Below are 18,012 nucleotides of genomic sequence, written 5' to 3'. Positions count from 1 at the left end.
GAGCAAGCCAAATTAACAAATCATTGGTTTGGAACTAAATTAGCACAAGTGAAAATTTTATAACCTGAATTGGCCACCACATAATACTTTAAGGCTTTTGGGGCAATTTTCTCTAGATGTCATAATCAATGGAAAACATATGCCTAAATTCTAAAAAGGGAAAAAGCCACCTAAAACCCTAAACTTTACTCGTATGACAAATTTATCTCAAATTTTTTTGTGACATAAAAAACTTCAAATTTCACCAACTTTGACATATTTATCTCAAATTTTTTCGTGATATAAAAAACTCTAAACTTATTCACATGTGACATATTTACTCCAAATTATAGAACATTTTGTTCTTTTAATTTTAAATTTTTTGTCTTTTTTTCTCCTCTTTTCTCTCCTTCGGTCATGGTGGAGGGAAAAGAGGAGAAGAAAAATAAAAAAGGAAAATAAAAAAAAGGAAAGAAAAAGAAAAAGAAAAGTAAAAAGTAAAAGACAAAAATGCCCTTCAGCCATAGAGTTGGGGTAAATGGGTTACAATTGGTAAAGTTTGGGGGGTTTTGTGTTACAAAAAAAAGTTTGGAATAAATTTGTCACATTTGACAAAATTTGATTTTTGCTGGCTTTTTCTCTTCTAAAAATATGAATTCATCTTTTGAGAATTAGAATGCAATTAGGCCCAATGCTCAAAGGGCTCAGGATCCTGATGCTTGGGCTGGGCTCTCTCCCCCTCGTGGGCCCCTCCGAGACCAACCCCAAGACATTAGGTACTCGGCTTCTGCACCGTACAAAGCCGGGATCGCACAAGATTGATCCCGACATCCCGATGCCCTGCCCGAACCTTGCAGTCGGACTCGAGACTTCTTTTTCGAATATTTATTTCATTTCCGCAACAAAATATAAGAAAATGGCTTTCGTATGATATTTACAAAATACAAGCACGCGTAGATATCATTAACCGTTGATCATGTCATTGAAATATGTCCATTCTCGGTGAGAGAAGGGGTTTTGTGTTTACTATAACAGATTAGGGGCAAATTATATATCGCACGAGGGAAAGAAGTGATTCCCCTTATGAGATTTTAGGTTTTGGAATGAAACGGTGGATGGTATTGAACTTTAATTGCATTGAGGCCGTGAGGGAGCGTTGGGGAGCAGTGCACCACCACCTACTAGCGGTTGTCGGCTCTTGCCGATGAAGCAAGGGTAGCGGCCAAATCCTTTTATCTAATCCTGACCGATGCTTTTACAAAAAGAATTTCCATACTATAAGGTTACGTTTGGTCGTTCGGATTTCTAAACGGGATAGGACTGGATAGGATAAGATAAGAAATCCATGAATTTCTTTATATCCAATTAACTGTTTAGTGAACTACGGATTTAAAGTCGGATATCTTCATATCCTATCAAATTTACTGTTTGGTGAACTACGGATTTAAAGTCGGATATCCTTATATCTTATTTAAATTATCGTTTGGTGAACTACGGATTTAAATTCGGATATTTTAAAAACAATAACATTAGGCAAATATAAATTTGTAGGTTTAATATTCACAAAATTATCCAAAACAATATCTTTTTCAAATTAACAGATTCTCATTGAATTTCATGATAACGCATCGTAATAATCTTTTTATGTTCCTTTGAAATAATCTTTTGGATACCCCCTTCAACATTAAACGTTTTTAGAATAACCTCAATTTCAATATATTCACTTTGAAACATGAATTCTTTTTCTCTCTTACAAGTTTTTCATTTGTTTCCATTTGTTTCCTTCAACATCAAACGTTTTTAGAATAACATCAAATTTCAATATATCTTCTTCCCTAGTTTTCTGTTTGTATCCAAGTTCATGGAACTGCTTTGCCACAAGAAACGATCTCTGTAGCTAAACCAAAATTAAAATGAATTTGTAGATGTCTCTCAAGTCGTCATCTCAAACGATAACCCAACCGAAATAATATACATGAACCAAAATAAGCTTTCAATCTGTGTTATCACAAGAAGAGCAAAATGTACACTCGTTTTCAGTGACTTATCAACAGATTACAATCGTTAAATATGGACAAGAAAAAATGGCAAATTTATGTTTGTATTTGCCCTAAAAGAAAGGCGAGAATTCTTTGCTTGCTGCTTCTTATTAGCCTCTTATCATGGACAAACAAAAAGCCACTCATGATGATGGAAGCGGAGTAGCTCGGGCACCAAATTCAAGAGCGTCTTCGTATCTCCTTGTAAGGAAAAAAGCAGCTGCATCGTGCGCTGCAACTTTTGAAGAGATCAACTTGAATCTCAAGTCCATGAACACATTGTGTGGAACATGTTCAGATGGTGATAGTTTATCATTGTCGGCAATCAACTAGACACTTCACCAGAGTTCCTCCTACTCGGGCCTTCTAAATTATCACAGTTAGGCTGCTCACAAAGGCATGCCAGAGGATTTGCATGAAAGTAATCCTCCTCCTTGGGCTTATGACAATAACTCTACGATGACTTGGCTTTGCCATGTTCTTCTCATGTGCCAAATGTACAGCAACTTCAAAAGTATTCTGTGAAAGTGTCCCATTCTGACGCAAATCCAGTAAAACCACAAGCCTTAAATGATTTAAGATAACGATCTCTTAAATCCAAGATACCTGCAAAAAAATCAGTTTTTTTTTTTTTTGGTGAAAAAAAATGTCACAGTTTGTACACAACTTTTTGGAGGAAAATGGGATAAGCCTAGTTAAATCGACTTGTTCTTCCAAGGGAAATAATGGAAGAACGTCAATCAAGTTAACACACAAACAAGCAATCTCGAAGGTCCTAAGGCAATCAATATATAACCAATCAGTTAACTCCCCCTTCTCACATTCAATTTGGACAGATCCGCCGCAATCGATAATATGACCATTTGTGATATCTCATAATGTCTACTCAAAACAGGACAAACAAAAATCAATTCTTTGTCACAACCCGCAACCCGCGAAAAGACACACGTGAATCATGTTGGTGACACGAACTAAAATCATCATTAGCAGCATGTACTAATGAACTTGTAGGCTGTCAACACGAAGCCATAATTGAAATTCACCCACAATTTCAAATTCGATCACCACACCAGCATAATAATCAAACATGTAGACAGCACAAGCTGCAGACTGTGCAAACGGAGCCCCAATAAAAAGCAATCAAACATAAAATACCTAGAGCACAAGACACATGCCAACAATCAACAGCCAAGCATATGGAATTAACGAAACTAATGACAATTACGAATAACCTGCGGCGGCAATAGGCGTTGGGAGGAGCAGCAGTGGCGAGTCCGCCGGCAGAAAGTGCTTGGCCATTGCACCAGCTTGATGTAATCGAATTCTCTCTAGTGGCCTTCGTCATTACCTCTTCGGCAATAATCACCGTCGCGATCCCCGCAACGAGAACCGCCAGGCAAAGGGGAGATGAAGAAGAAGCCATCGATGGAGAGAGAGACCAAAACAGAGAATCGAGCGGAGGTAGATCTAGGGCGAAGGAAGTGTAGAGTCGAGCAGAGAGCAAGCTGAGTGAAGAAGCGCTGTAGATCAACGCTGCGTTTGGTGGGGGGAATCGATCGGGAGGGCGAGGCGATCGCCGATGGACAGGGGGTAAGGAAGAAGACTTTCGTAAAATTTCGATGAGAATTGGACAGCTATTGAGAAGAAGGCTTCAATGTAATACTTTAGAAACAGAGAGTGAACAACAGAGAAAGAAAAAAAAGTGTAGGATTTTATATTTCGAATAAAAGAAATTCTATCCGACCTTATCCCATCCCCTCCCTCGGATTTTTTTATCCGATTTATATCCCGTCTATATCCAACTTTATCCTATCCTAAACAGCTACAAAACACGGGAGATGATAAATATATCCTATTCTAGTTTTTATTCGGTCGACCAAAGGTAGCCTAAATCTCAGGCATTTTCACTTTTTAAGAAAGGTTTTCCATGCAATTTTTCATTTTTTGATAAGTTTTTTCAAACTCTTTCATGATGTGGCGCAAAGTGAACATCACGTGTTCACCATGTTTCTTTGAAAATTAAAAAAGAAGAAGAAGAAGAAGCGACGTCTTAATTTTCATCGGTCAAATTCGAAGAAAGCTGTGCAATTGCATTAATTTGACAAACTCTAAGACTTGATTTCATTGTCAAATTTTATGAAAGCTGTTCAAAATTTTAGGAATCGATTGTATTTTTGGAAATATTTTGAAGCATGTTGAACACCGCACATCATCCTAATTTCTTTTGATTGGGAAGTGCTGACGTGGAAGGTGGGAACGTTTGATGCCTTATGGCATATCCAGTAGAAGCTACTAGAAGCAGCTCCCTAAAACCCCCCTCCTCACGCCGCGCACCCGAGATAGGTCTCCCCACTTTCAAAACCACTACCGGATTTTCCAAACCCTTTCAAAATTCCCGAGACCCGATCGACCGAATCGCCACCGCAAATCCGACGCCGCCGCCCGCCGATCTCTCGCCGCCCACCGACGACCGCCGAGGGAAGATGGATCCAGCGAAGGTGGACCAGCTGAAGCAGTTCGTCGACACGTGCAAGTCCAATCCCGCCGTCCTGGCCGATCCTTCGCTCGCCTTCTTCCGCGACTACCTCGAGAGGTGAGTAGCTCTTCCCGGCCGGCGCGCGCGCTCGGTTCGTTCCCCTTCGCCATTCTCGATTCCCCTGACGGATTCGGAACCGTTTCGTCGCAGCCTCGGAGCTCAAGTCCCTCCTGCCGCCGCTGCTCACACGGCCGGCGAATCAAAATCGGTAAGGCTCGCGCCGCTTGAGTCTGCTTTTGGCACGTTTGGATTCGCGCGGTTGTTTGCATTCTACAGGAATTTTTAGGTCGATTCGTTCTCGGATTCGGCGCGCTTGACTCAGTTTGCTTTGAGATTGGCGATTGATGCGATTTTGTGGTGGTTTGGCGTGAAATGACGCTGAGCTCGCTCTTGTACGCATTTTCATAGGGCGAAGATTTGAGGTGTTTCTTTCGGTATAGTTGGAAACAAAGGACTTAAACGTTGTGAAGCAGTTATGCAGTGTTGATAATGATTCAGTACTGCGCATTTGTTTGAATACATATCATCATCGCTTGATTTTGTTTGAAACTGATTGACATGTGGTGGTCGATGCTACTGCATTTTGTCGTGATTTCTGTACCGAGTACGGTAATAATACTTGCTCTGGATTGTGGACTACTGCAGAAGAGCCATGTGTTTGACGAGAGTGACGAGGATATGGAGGAGAACGAAGGTGGACATGTGAAAGTGGAACAGGAAGAGGAGGAGGACGAGATTATCGAGTCAGATATTGAGCTTGAAGGCGAGACGGTTGAGCCTGATGATGAGCCTCCCCAGAAGGTTTTCTCGCCTCTAACACAGACCTGTGGAATCATCTCGCTTTTAACATTTTCTTTTCCCTCTTTTTTGCCTACTTTGTTATTGAGTTTGCTGTGTGAATTGATGTTGAGTGCCTTTGTTATATGATTTTTCAGATGGGAGATCCGTCGCTTGAAGTTACTGAGGAGAATCGTGATGCCTCTCAAGCGGCAAAGGCACAAGCCATGGAATTCCTTTCTGAAGGTTCTGATAATTACTTTTCAACCTTGCAGTGCTAGGGATATGTGTGCTTCTTGAATCTGTTGGTCTTGTTTAATTTACTCTTTGGTTTGCTGATTTGTCCTCTGCAGGAAACTTGGAGGAAGCGATTGAGCACCTTACACAGGCAATAACACTCAATCCAACCTCTGCAATCATGTATGGAACCAGAGGTTAGAAGCTGGTGGAGTTTTTGAAGTTACTACCGAAAATTTTTGTTCTTTTATTTGGTTTTAAGTTCTTTACCTCATGTCAGCACATGGTTATTGATGCTTTTACAGCTACTGTGTATATTAAAATGAAGAAGCCCAATGCTGCAATCCGGGATGCAAATGCAGCTTTAGAGGTAACATCTACTTAAATTGTTCAAGGTATTGGCAACCATGTGTTCATGAGCAATGGTTTAGATTTCACATGGAAAGTTCAGTTGTTGTGCTTATTGCACACATATAAAGTAATACATGCACAAAAAAATGCTGAAGTGTTTTAACACAATTATTGCAAAATTAGAAACATTCTCATCATTACTGATTGTATTAATTGTGGAGAATTGTTCAAGGAAAACTTATGACTTTATAAGCTTCCCTACTTGGTGTCGGACCTTGTTGAGTTGTCTTGTATGGGTGGGATTGACCTTGGAGTCTTAAATCTCGGGTTGTCATGATCATGTACTTTGTTAATCTAGATAAATCCGGATTCTGCAAAAGGCTACAAGGCTCGTGGCCTGGCTCGAGCTATGCTTGGTCAGTGGGAAGAAGCTGCGAAGGATCTTCATTTGGCATCAAAGCTAGATTACGATGAGGAAATAAATGCTGTACTTAAGAAGGTCTCTCTCTCTCTCTCTCTCTCTCTCTCTGTGCTCGTGTTTGGGATTGTCCATTCTATCCTTTTTGAGCAAAAAGTTATTAACTGATTTGCCTGCCAAAATCAAGCATTAGTTTTTGCTTTTGAAGTTATGAAAATAAATGAGATAATTGACAAATGATTTTATATATCCGTATGTAAAGCTTTCTAAATATGTCAGTGCACTCAAACAGATCTTTTATGCAATTTTTTGATTGCCTATGTTTCTTGCTTGTCTTCTTGGCTTGAGTCAAGGAGACAAGTCATTGCATCTTTTGCCATGGACTTCGTCTGACATTCCTTTTTTATTTCAGTACACTAATGAGTAAAGATGGCTAAGAAAGTTGACAATTAAGGAGCTCTCTTTGCACTCTGGATTAGTTGCAGCTAGATTGCATAGAGAACACCAATGATTGTCTTTTAGACACTGGATACAGGGCTCTGCTCATGCCTATTTCCTGTGGTTTTGAAGCAAACGAGAATTTTCTGGACTGGGCATTCTTTGCTCTCTAGATTAGATTCAGACGGCTACAGATTAGATGAGATGCCTCTTATTTCATTGTAGATTGCTTGTATAAGGCCAATAAATGCCCTTCGTGATTCCATCACAAAGTTAAAAGTTATCGCATCTAGGTTGACCTCGAAATCATCTTATGCACCTTTCACACTGGCTGTTGCTGGTTTATCATGAAATGTTGGCCTTTACTTTGACGAGCGACTGTTTAAGGTGGGGTCACCTTTTGATTTTGTGGTCTGCACTGGAAATAAATTGCTGGTTGGAGTTTCATGAGAACTCGCATGCGGCTTTTCTCTTGGACATCTTTGAAATGTGGGATTGATGCGCGATTTGAATCTTGCTCCATCAAGTTCGAATCCATCATTTACAGCTTTCAATCTACACAGGTTGAACCAAATGCACATAGGATTGAGGAACATCGGAGGAAGTATGACAGATTACGTAAGGAGCGGGAAGAAAGAAAGATTCAGCGTGAGAGAGAACGTAGACGTGCTGAGGCTCAAGTAATTGGTCCATGATCCTGATGTTCAGTCATTTAGGATGTTTTTCTTGCTATAATTCCCGTGTGACATTTGTTGTGCCTTTCCTCTAGGCTGCATATGAGAAGGCAAAGAAACAAGAGCAGTCATCATCCAGTAGACCATCTGGTGGTATGCCTGGTGGATTCCCAGGTGGTATGCCTGGTGGATTCCCAGGTGGTATGCCTGGTGGTATGCCTGGTGGTATGCCTGGTGGATTCCCTGGTGGAATGCCTGGAGGCTTTCCAGGGGGGATGCCTGGAGGATTTCCTGGGGGAATGCCTGGAGGTTTCCCAGGTGGCATGCCAGGAGGAATGCCTGGAAATGTTGATTTTAGCCAAATACTGAACGTAAGTGTGCTGGACAATGGATGGTAATGCCTGGAAATGTTAATTTTAGCAAAACACCAAGTACTTTTTCTCTCAGAAAAACAGAAATAAGTGTGGTGGAATATGGATATCTCACTTTTAGAATAAAGACCTAGACGTGAATTGGTGCGTGCAACTTTGATGATTTGATTATGTTTTTTTTTTTTTTTTTTGGGTGGATCACTCATTGATCATATTGTAGTCAGTTTCTCTGTTCCTTTTCATCTTTGCTCATTCGTTTTGATGAACTTTTACTGAACATTTGGAGCAGGATCCCGATCTTATGGCTGCATTTAAGGATCCAGAAGTCATGGCTGCTTTGCAGGATGGTACTGTTTTGTTCTGGCATTATTCTTTTGTTCCTATTTCTTGCACTTTATCGAGATATCTTTCATTTCACTGAGGTATCATTTAGCAGTTTTACATGTCCTCTGTAAGGAGCTATAACCTTGAGATTTAGAATATGGTGATATTAATGCATGACCCGTAAGGTAACCATGAGCGGTATCGAAGTAATCTTAGAACAAAGTACTTTTAATTGTCTAAGTCTTTGTGGATATTTTTTCACTCAGCATAAAAGGACATAAGCATTCAGTAACAGTCGTTGGGAGGTTATTAACCTAGAGCTGACAACCGGATAGCAAATGAATCTGTGGGCATCTGCGCTTATAATTTTGCTCTATGCGACAGTAGATTATGGTTACTTCTAGTAGAAACTTGTGTAGCATATTGGAGATTTTTATGTCATCTTTTGTTCCTGTGTTGATGGTTTTGCAGTAATGAAGAACCCTGCCAATCTGGCAAAGCATCAGGAAAATCCAAAAGTGGCCCCTATAATTGCAAAGATGATGAACAAGTTCGGAGGACCCAAGTGAAAAGTTCGGATGCAGTAATAGCTGTCTTCAGGTCGAAGGTTCTGGCTTATCATAGTGGAGGGGTTTGAGAAGGCTACCTGAAAAGTCGGTTGTCATCATCTGTAAACATTTTTCCGTTGGTGGGGATCTCGGATAAGCATCTTGATTTTGCTTTTGAAACGATAGGTATAAGCTGAATAACGTCATGGGAAAAGTGTGATTTAGTTGTGCTTTCCAGTTATTTCCAGCCTTGCCTTCTTAAAGATTGCAAATTTGATGGGACACATGATCACTGCTCATCGTCCCAGATTTGCCGTGTTGCAAAATCATTCGGACTTCATTTGCTTCCTGTCCTCAGAGGAACTTCCTGTTGGAGTCTTCGTTAAGGTCCTCGTGCCTAACCGACAGTTCGCAGAGCTTTAGACTGGATTTGTCAGCTTACGGTAGAGCTTTGCTTTATCATTATGACCCAACTTATCGATGTAACTTTCGTACATGGGGCTTCTAAAGCTTCACCTTCCTAGGGGTATGTATGCACTGCAAAGCAGTGCCGCGAGGTACAAGAGATAGCGAGATACATCGGAGTAGACAGTTTTTGGAGGAAAAATGATTGTTCGATGTGAGTCATGAGATCCAGAACGTTCGAAATGGACTACTAATCGACATGGGTTTTCAGCTTGCGACAAGCTGACACGACCTTTTTCCCACCGTAGTCCAACCGCCCTCCGTATGGTGAGTAGAGGTTACGTCCGGCAAAGTAGACGTACGAATCCCACCAACGACCGAGCTTCACGTCGCGGTCAATTTGGTGACCTACGCACCAGAGGAACAAGTCGATCGAACGGATAACGACGTTCCATCCACAGGAGGGGGGGAGAGGTGGTGGCTATGGCCCAACGACCTTCGCCCTCCGCGGGCGCAATCTCCCTCTCCTGAAAGATGCGCCTGCGCAGACAGAATTCCCACTCGCCTCCGCACGAGAATAGCGAGGGAAATTCCTCCCGTCTTACCAAACGGCAGCAGGTCCCCACTCTTCAAGTCCAACGTTTTTTCTGCTTTTATCGCCACTCCAGAGTCCAAGGCTGCTACCACATATACCCATGGCTTCGTCTATTCCCGAGATATCCGGTTCGCCTTTTTTTTCTTTTCCTTGACCGGTTTTCACCAAACTGATCCCTCTTCTTTCCCTACCAACTTCTTCACTTTCTGCGTTTTCGAAATAAGAAAGTAGCTCTTTCTCAATTCCATGTCGTCATGGTGACACTTGATTACGGAGGCGATTCCGCTTTAGCTAGTCCGATTCATGCTCACTAATCTCGTCTAAACATGGCCTAATCTCTCCCCCCTCACGGGGGGGGGAATTTTTTTTTTCTTTTTGTCTTTTGTGTCGCTTCAAAAAGATGATCCGCTACTTTTGGTACACAAGTGGTTTTGCGAGATGCTTGTGTTCACTGTTGATGACGCATGCATTACGCACCAATTGCGCAATCACCTCTCCTGGGGTACCCACACGTTCATACTTTCAAATGCCAAACCAAGAAACAAGATCAAATAGAAAAAGGAAAAATGAAAAATGAAAAATGGAAAGTGGAAAAGGGGAAAGATGTTGATACCCATAGAGATTAACTCCAATTTGGTAGCTCGGGGGTCGCTTTAAAGCATATGCTTAAGCAATGATGATGCAATATCGCTCACGCTTTTCTCCTAATCACAAGTCCTAGTGGGAATGTGGATTTCAATGACGCACCGTTCTCTAATAATTAAAAGATTTCCAAAATATAATATAAAAAAAAGAAGAAAATTGTTTTTGTTCTTTTCTTGTTTCTCTTTTTCATCTTCTCTCTAATCTCATGCTTTGCGGGGACGGATTGTGGAGTGGTTGTGGGGCTTCAAAGTCGTCCAACGGTAGCCTTGAACAATGGTCACTACCGTTTAGTTTGATGATAAATTAATAACACCTTGGAGTTCATAGTATATGGGCTGCACTGATTTTTCAGAAACCCTATTTTGATCTACGAAAATATCACTGTTTGGTGAGAAATCCCTGTCTACCCTCTTGACGAATTCGGTCATGGTCGTCATCAACTGTTACACTATAGTCAGATGAATAGAATATTTTCCCAATCATATGGTTTATATTCACAGGGAAGCAGATGGGTGCGAATGGTCTTTTGACTATATACGCTAGGCTCTGTTCATAACACCTGTACAAGAAAGAAGAAAGCCATTTTTATTTTATAATCAGACCAAAAAATGATGTGATCAAGTACATTATGGCCATTGATTACGCCGAAAAAAAGTACATTATGGCCATTAAATTTGAAAGACATTGTACTAAATATTTGTAAGTTAAAAATTTGGATTAGTTGATGTCCATGAGAGACTAAATTCTTCTTCTGATTTCTAGTTTGATAAATTAGCAAGCTATTTACGCTGAGTATAAGGATTTCACGAGATATTACCTTTTTTTCTGCCTAACACTACCTAAAGGAATTATTTCCAGTACTTTACCATCCATCTTTATGAATGTTAATATAGAAATTCTATTTTTAGCAATCAACCAACTATCAAAGTCAATTGTGACATATATATGACTTATGTAAAAGAATGACAGAATAGTCTGTATATAATACATAAAAGTCTATGGTTGATAAGCTAGCACTACTTTTTGTGATATAATAAAACTTAACTTCAATTTCATCAACTTTCTTTCCTCTTTTTCGTGGGTAGTGAAAGCTTTGTCTTTGCACGAGAAAATTGTCCAAAAATTCCTAACCTTATTGTATGCGGTCAATTTAGTTATGAATATTTTAATTGTGTCAATTTAATGTTAAATCTTTTGACGATTTGCTAATGTAATTTCTCTTTGGAATCTCGGTGATCCTTTTGCTTGCATAACAAGAGCAAGTAATGAGCCAAGTATCACCTAAAAAAGAGTCAAGTGAGATTGACTTAATGTTCAAATAGGCCTACAATTCTCATCCCTATTATGTCATCGAAATCACGAATGCTCTTCCTTTGACATTTACTTGGAAAATTCATGATAGAATTAGGAATTCTAAGTAGAAAACTTGAGGCCAAGAAGTGTTCTTAATGTGGTTACTACCAACTTTGTCCGCTTTAATTGTCATACATCATGTCACCAATTGATATGGACGCTGCAAAAGAATTTCGCATCAATGAAGATTTTAGAAGTACAGACGATGCCGGTATATTTGGTCCCATAAGACCCACTTTTACGATTTGCTTTCCTAGCAAACTCTTACTTAGCATTCCCCGCATGTCCGATCGCGTGATGTGCGACAATCTGTCACTGCGATTGCGGTCCTGTCATGGGAAACTACTACATGTGAAGCTGCTTATAGCTCGGCCGGGAGCCGTCTGAGCACGAAATTCAGCAACACTCATGTTACGATTCCCTTAATTTTAACCCGACAGATCCATACTTACAAGCAATGCCACCACATCGCCTTCCTCATGGTGTGTTGGGAAAACACAACCCCAACTTGCCAACTTGCGTGACACCTTAAAAGTGTAAAATAATCAACTGCTTCACCTACGCATCCCGAAACGAGTTGTTTAATCAAGGTGCCATGACGAACCGCCTTCCACCCGGCCCATCTTTGGTGCGCCCTCGAGGTTGAAAGAAAGCCGTACGTGGTTGATTCTGCATTAAGCATATTGTTGGGGAATCATGAGTGAACAGCATCTGTATATTTCGTGTTCAGCGATCGCCTCGACGTCAATATAAAATTATCTTTGGTACCTCACTTCCCTTACCTTATGGATCAAGCCTATTTATATATATATTTTCCACCAAGGATGTTCCATCCAAGCAGACAAATGATAATCCATTGGCTACTCTACTCTTACCTTGCAGGTCTTGAAAATCTGGCCATATATTTTTGTGTCCACATGGAAGAAGGATAAGCCAGCATTTGATCTTGCGTGTGTCGCATTGACAATCCAAAGGACGAAAATGGATTTTTCGCCCTTGGATACGACCTTTGCAATTTAAAAAATTCGATTCATCCGCACAAGATAGTCCTAGGAGATCAAGTGCGAGGCGAACAAGTTTTTAGGGTTTCTTTTTTGTGGTTGACACCGGTTGAAGTAATGAAGTGAGCATAAAAGGGAGGAGGGGTCCAAGGCTAACCATACCCACCTAAACACAGAGATTCAAGTCAAAAGACCAACAAGTTGGATTATCAACTACCACCAATATGGTAGTACAAAACCATATGTCATCTTATGACTTGTTGAGACAAGAAAATCATATGGTCCAAATGAGTTGAATCAACATTTGATGAGGCAACCTCTAATGCCCATGGCACGTGTAACATTGTCTTCATTGGATTGGAGATATACCTATGCATCAACGTTGTATATATATTTCACCAGATAACTCATTGACTACCATTAAGTAATCATAGTAGTTCTATTATAATTGATTCTTTCAATCATTTAGTCGATGATATTTTTATTCAATTTTTTTTTTCACTTCGCAGAGGGATATGTAATTTTTCAAAATGTTTTTCTGCAAGTAATTTGCAAAGGTCATAGAATTATTCTAATGTTGACCCCCTCCACTCAAAATTTTCTTCCCGAGTTTTTCTTGAATTTTGAAAAATATTTAATGATACTAACCAACATTATCACATAACAAGCCACGGATTCATTCCCTTGGATGTCCATATAAAGGTGCACACACACACACACACACACACACACACACACACACACACACACACATATTAATACCAAAATCTGTGGGTGGTGCTAATTTATTGATGATTATTCTACCAACCAGATAACCCCGTACGAAATCGCACAGGGAATAGAAAAAAGCCAGAATGCCAATGGAGCCGCAAGATTTTCCACTACATTGCTACTTAAATAGACAGAAGTAGTCCGATGTCAAGTCAAACATACTAAAATAAAATTCCAGAGGTCGTTTTGACGTGGTTGTGCACGCAAATGTTGGAGGCTGGACGAAGTTTGAGTGGCCATGCTTCTCAAGTTAATTTATATGTGCAATCATTAAGATCTCTGATGTGAAGACAAAACGTTCGGAATCGCACGTTAGGGACGTACATAGCTCAGATCATAATTGAAAAACCTCTGCAGCATAAGATATGTCCCAGCCGTCCCATGGCAAGGTAAATAACCTACATTGTAATCGTCTTGTCGATAGCCCAACTGAATTACAGTGCCTATGAGGGCGGCACGCGCAAAAATATTAATGTACTTAAGTGAATCCAGCACTATCTAAGATGTCATTAATTGACTTAATCACATATGGACCCTCTTTGACTCACGGTCTTCCCAAAATGAATAAAATCTATCAGACATCTCACACCTGATCCAGCCGACATGTTCACCATGTAATCGAACCCAACTAGCCACAGAAAATAATTTTTCCTGGTCAATGAAGTGAATCATTCCGTGGGGAAAAAATAGGATCCACTTGATTGCTTTTGCATCATAATGTGCCTCCCCATCCTCGCACACATATCGTTTCAACCATTCAATGCCAGCCAAATCTCCCAACACATTTGGGGCAACGCATGAGCATTTGCCATGTACCACCAAATGCCAATGTACTATGTCCTGACGGGGTGAAATATTATCCATGAAAAAAAAAAAGAATCTTGCCCTACTTTCCCACGAAAGATGCTCTACAACCAAAAAAGGTCGTACAAAACGTTTTCTTGCAGGACAAACTTGTAAATCCATTTTTGAACTATCTTTTCTCGATTATCCATAATATGTAGAAAAGGATAAGAAGCAAAATACATCGCCTCATGTACGGGTAAGTGTCATCTTTTTTTGATAATTTAGATAACAATTCTTTCCGTTATGTAAAAGTAATTATTTAACATAACCCACCTAGACATTCTTGGAAATTAGGTAAAAGTTTGAGGTCAAAATCCTTTTATTAATTTGGATCATCTTTGACGGCGATTAGCATCGATTACATATATTTTCTTTCCCTTTTTATTTATTTGGGTATGGCATAAATGTCATGATACGGAGGCGTAGAGTTAGACTTGGGGGTGACGAAATGGGTGATGGAATGGTGGAGTAAGAGTGCAATTAGGGAGTGGGGTTGTGTATGAAACTGGCGAAGGAGGGAAGGGGGAGAAATTTTTGTTTGGGAGGGAGGGAGAGAGAGAGAGAGTGATGGATTGATGAGATGTGTGGGGATGTGCCGTTGGGTCATCCATCTTTCACTTTCACCATATTTTTTTTGTGTTTTAGCTTTGGCACACACCAGAACAAGGCCATATTAGTTCCAATGTCATTTTCTCTCCTCCCCATTTGGTGGACCCCCAAATGAATCTCTCTCTCTCTCTCTCTCTCTCCCTTGATGATTTTTTTTCTAGGTAAAAAGAAAAATTATTGAAGGTTAAAGTGAAAATCATGTTGTACATGGATCTCAAGAGGAGGGTAGGCCCCCGTGGGTTTTGGAGCTCCATAAGTTCGACTCGAGTTCCGGACCAACGATTCTGAATTTTTTGGAAATCCATTTCATCACGCTTTTTTTTAAGATTCCGCGTGTTTCCCAAACGGTATGCAGGAGTACCATTATTAAGATTTGTACAGTGATCGGAGATGAAAAAAGATATTTACTCTTTAGTGCGTAAAAAATATTGTACAAATTTCATCCTCTTTATTTAAAAGCGCCAATATTTTGATGCGGTATCTAAATGATTTTTAATGTCTCATCGAACATTCGGTACTTCACTTTTCATCTTCAACCTCGATTTTCAAGGGACGTCATGGTTAAAAAAATGTTGTGCTCATAAAAAAGAGGATTAAACTTATGCCTCATCCCTTATCGATATGCGATCATCGTTAAGATCGGAAATTTTAAATTACACCAAACAACTAAATTCGAATTATATAATTGATTCAATAAAGGGCATGTCATATTTTTATTGGATGTTTAATATCATCGATCTATTTAAATATATTATATTAATCTATTACATCACTTAATATATCAATTTAAGACACGAGCGTTGTATAGCTATGTCATTCCACTAATTTTTGGGCAACGTGTGAAAGCTATATTTTTTCTCCTCCACTGAGCTGACATCTGTAATAATGAATGAAAATCCCCGTCCATTATAAAATTCCAATAATGAAGCCATCGGAAAGGTACGTAGGGCTTGTATATAAAGGTGGTTGCGGGGCTTTCGAGTTTTTACAAGTGGAGTTAGCGCTAGAGCTGAGAGAGAGAAAGCCAGAGAGAGAAAGAGGAGGATTTTGGATGAACGTATATTCATTGGGAGGTGCTAGTCATGGGGAGGCAACCGTGCTGTGACAAATCCGGGGTGAAGAAAGGACCGTGGACGGCGGAGGAGGACAAGAAGCTCATCAACTTCATCCTCACCAACGGCCACTGCTGCTGGCGTGCCGTCCCTAAGCTTGCCGGCCTCCGCCGCTGCGGCAAGAGCTGCCGCCTCCGCTGGACCAACTACCTCCGCCCCGACCTCAAACGCGGCCTCCTCAGTGAGGCTGAGGAGCAGCTCGTCATCGACCTCCATGCCCGCCTCGGCAACAGGTCCGGTTGATGAGCTTGTCATTTATCTTGATTTTCCTCTCATCCAATTTTCTTGTCATCCGAGTATATCGGTTTTGAGTCCTTCGTCCGGCATTAAAGAAATTAGTTCATTTGCTTCACCAGTTCTGAGTTAGAGAGCATGTTCTCTAATACAATCATTTCTTATATAACACAACGAAATCTAATGAGAACTAGCTTCATATATACATCTCAGGTAAGCAGGTGAATTAAAATAAAATATATACATGAATATAATGGATATACAATTAAAGTATAGACTTTTAAATGTGGTTAATTCGGAATTAAATCATTTCGGCAACTGAACAACGTTTTAGTATCACCTTTCCCCAGTATTTTTCTATTATTTCAGTATATTGCGATTGGTCAATCATTTCATGGCTGCAATTTTAGTCTATGCTTTCAATATCTTCAATATACATCTTCCGTCATATCACATGTATCATTCATTTGGCAAGCAGCCCTTGGAAAAATTAGGTTTTCACGCACCATGTTCCCACACGTATGAGAAGTGCTTTTTGTTGACTGCGTACACAAGGAAGATGTCTCGACGTGACACATAATTAAAACTAACATCTACGTCTTCCTGTGCTTGATTAGGTGGTCGAAGATCGCGGCAAGGTTGCCCGGGAGAACCGACAACGAAATAAAGAACCATTGGAACACCCACATCAAGAAGAAGCTGCTCAAGATGGGGATCGATCCCGTGACCCACGAGCCCTTGAACAAGCCTCAGAAAACTCCATCCGAACACGACCCGGAAGCTTCTCTGTCGTCATCGCAAGCGGACCCTACGTCCGAATCGCCCGCCAACACGCACCAACCCAACAACGCTCACGCGGACGAGTACAACTCGTCCTCGTCCTCCCCGTCGGCCTCGTCCGCCGAGAACTGTTGCTCCGGCAGGGACGAGTCCACGGTCTTGCTCGAGTACATCTGCAGTGGCGGTGGCGGTGACGACGACCAGTCGTTCTTGATGGACAGCTTGTGGGTGGACGAATCGCAGCCGGCAGGGCCACCCACCTTTGACGTCTCGCCGAAGGAAAACCCCAGTGGCGGCGGCGGTGGCGACGTGGCGGGCTTTTTCCCATCTTGGCCGGACGAGAACGAGAGCTTCTCGTGGTTGTTGGGGGGTCAAGATTACGGCATCCACGACTTTGACGGGTTCGACTGCTTCGGCGACGACGGTACGATTAGCATCCTCGACGGTTTAGACTTAGAGATGACCGACAAGATATTTTAGCATTGAAAGAGACGATCGGACTCTGTTTGCAACAAGAATACGTGAAGATGTATCAATCGTAATCATCACCTCCCTGTGCATACGTTCGTTCGTAGGAAATGTTTCTTTCTTAGTTTGAAATTGTCCCTTAGGGTGAACAGGTAAAAGTGTAGTTGGCCAAAGCAGGTCGTCACGACGAGGATGTTGATGGGGAAACCCTGGCGAATCGCTCGAAGGTGGGGGACCATTCGGTGGATCATGTACTAAGTCACGTCTTAATCCAAAGACGAAAAGACATGTAGGGATTATAAACATGCGACGTTGGATTAGTGTTTCGAGGTGGTGGTGGTGGGGTTTTGATTTAAGTGGAAGCCCCCTCTTTGTATATATAGCTTTAATGTGCAGTGGATCTATAAAATGAAAAAAAAAAAAAAGAGAGAGAAGAAGGCAAGGACTTTTTGTTACTTTCCTCCTACCATATTATTATTGATGAATTATCGTAATTTTTTT

The 18,012-nt window shown here is 40.9% G+C and overlaps 2 protein-coding genes across 2 annotated transcripts; both read left to right on the top strand.

Annotated features, from left to right (window-relative positions):
* Positions 1–4,330: 4,330 nt before the first annotated feature.
* Positions 4,331–9,035, top strand: LOC104441871 (FAM10 family protein At4g22670). The gene is made up of 11 exons (XM_010055116.3): positions 4,331–4,611; positions 4,705–4,762; positions 5,200–5,355; positions 5,490–5,577; positions 5,685–5,765; positions 5,874–5,938; positions 6,278–6,418; positions 7,339–7,455; positions 7,545–7,820; positions 8,110–8,167; positions 8,616–9,035. The coding sequence occupies exons 1-11, from the start codon at positions 4,502–4,504 to the stop codon at positions 8,711–8,713; spliced, it is 1,248 nt and encodes a 415-aa protein (XP_010053418.2). The 5' UTR covers positions 4,331–4,501; the 3' UTR covers positions 8,714–9,035.
* Positions 9,036–15,884: 6,849 nt separating this feature from the next.
* LOC104441869 (MYB-like transcription factor ODO1) lies at positions 15,885–18,012 on the top strand. Its single transcript, XM_010055115.2, has 2 exons — positions 15,885–16,262; positions 16,881–18,012. Exons 1-2 carry the CDS (start codon positions 16,000–16,002, stop codon positions 17,521–17,523), a joined length of 906 nt encoding a protein of 301 aa, XP_010053417.1. The 5' UTR covers positions 15,885–15,999; the 3' UTR covers positions 17,524–18,012.

Source organism: Eucalyptus grandis, chromosome 4, assembly GCF_016545825.1.
Source record: "Eucalyptus grandis isolate ANBG69807.140 chromosome 4, ASM1654582v1, whole genome shotgun sequence".
NCBI classification, from domain to species: domain Eukaryota; kingdom Viridiplantae; phylum Streptophyta; class Magnoliopsida; order Myrtales; family Myrtaceae; genus Eucalyptus; species Eucalyptus grandis.
This window is presented reverse-complemented; position numbering and strand designations above follow the sequence as displayed.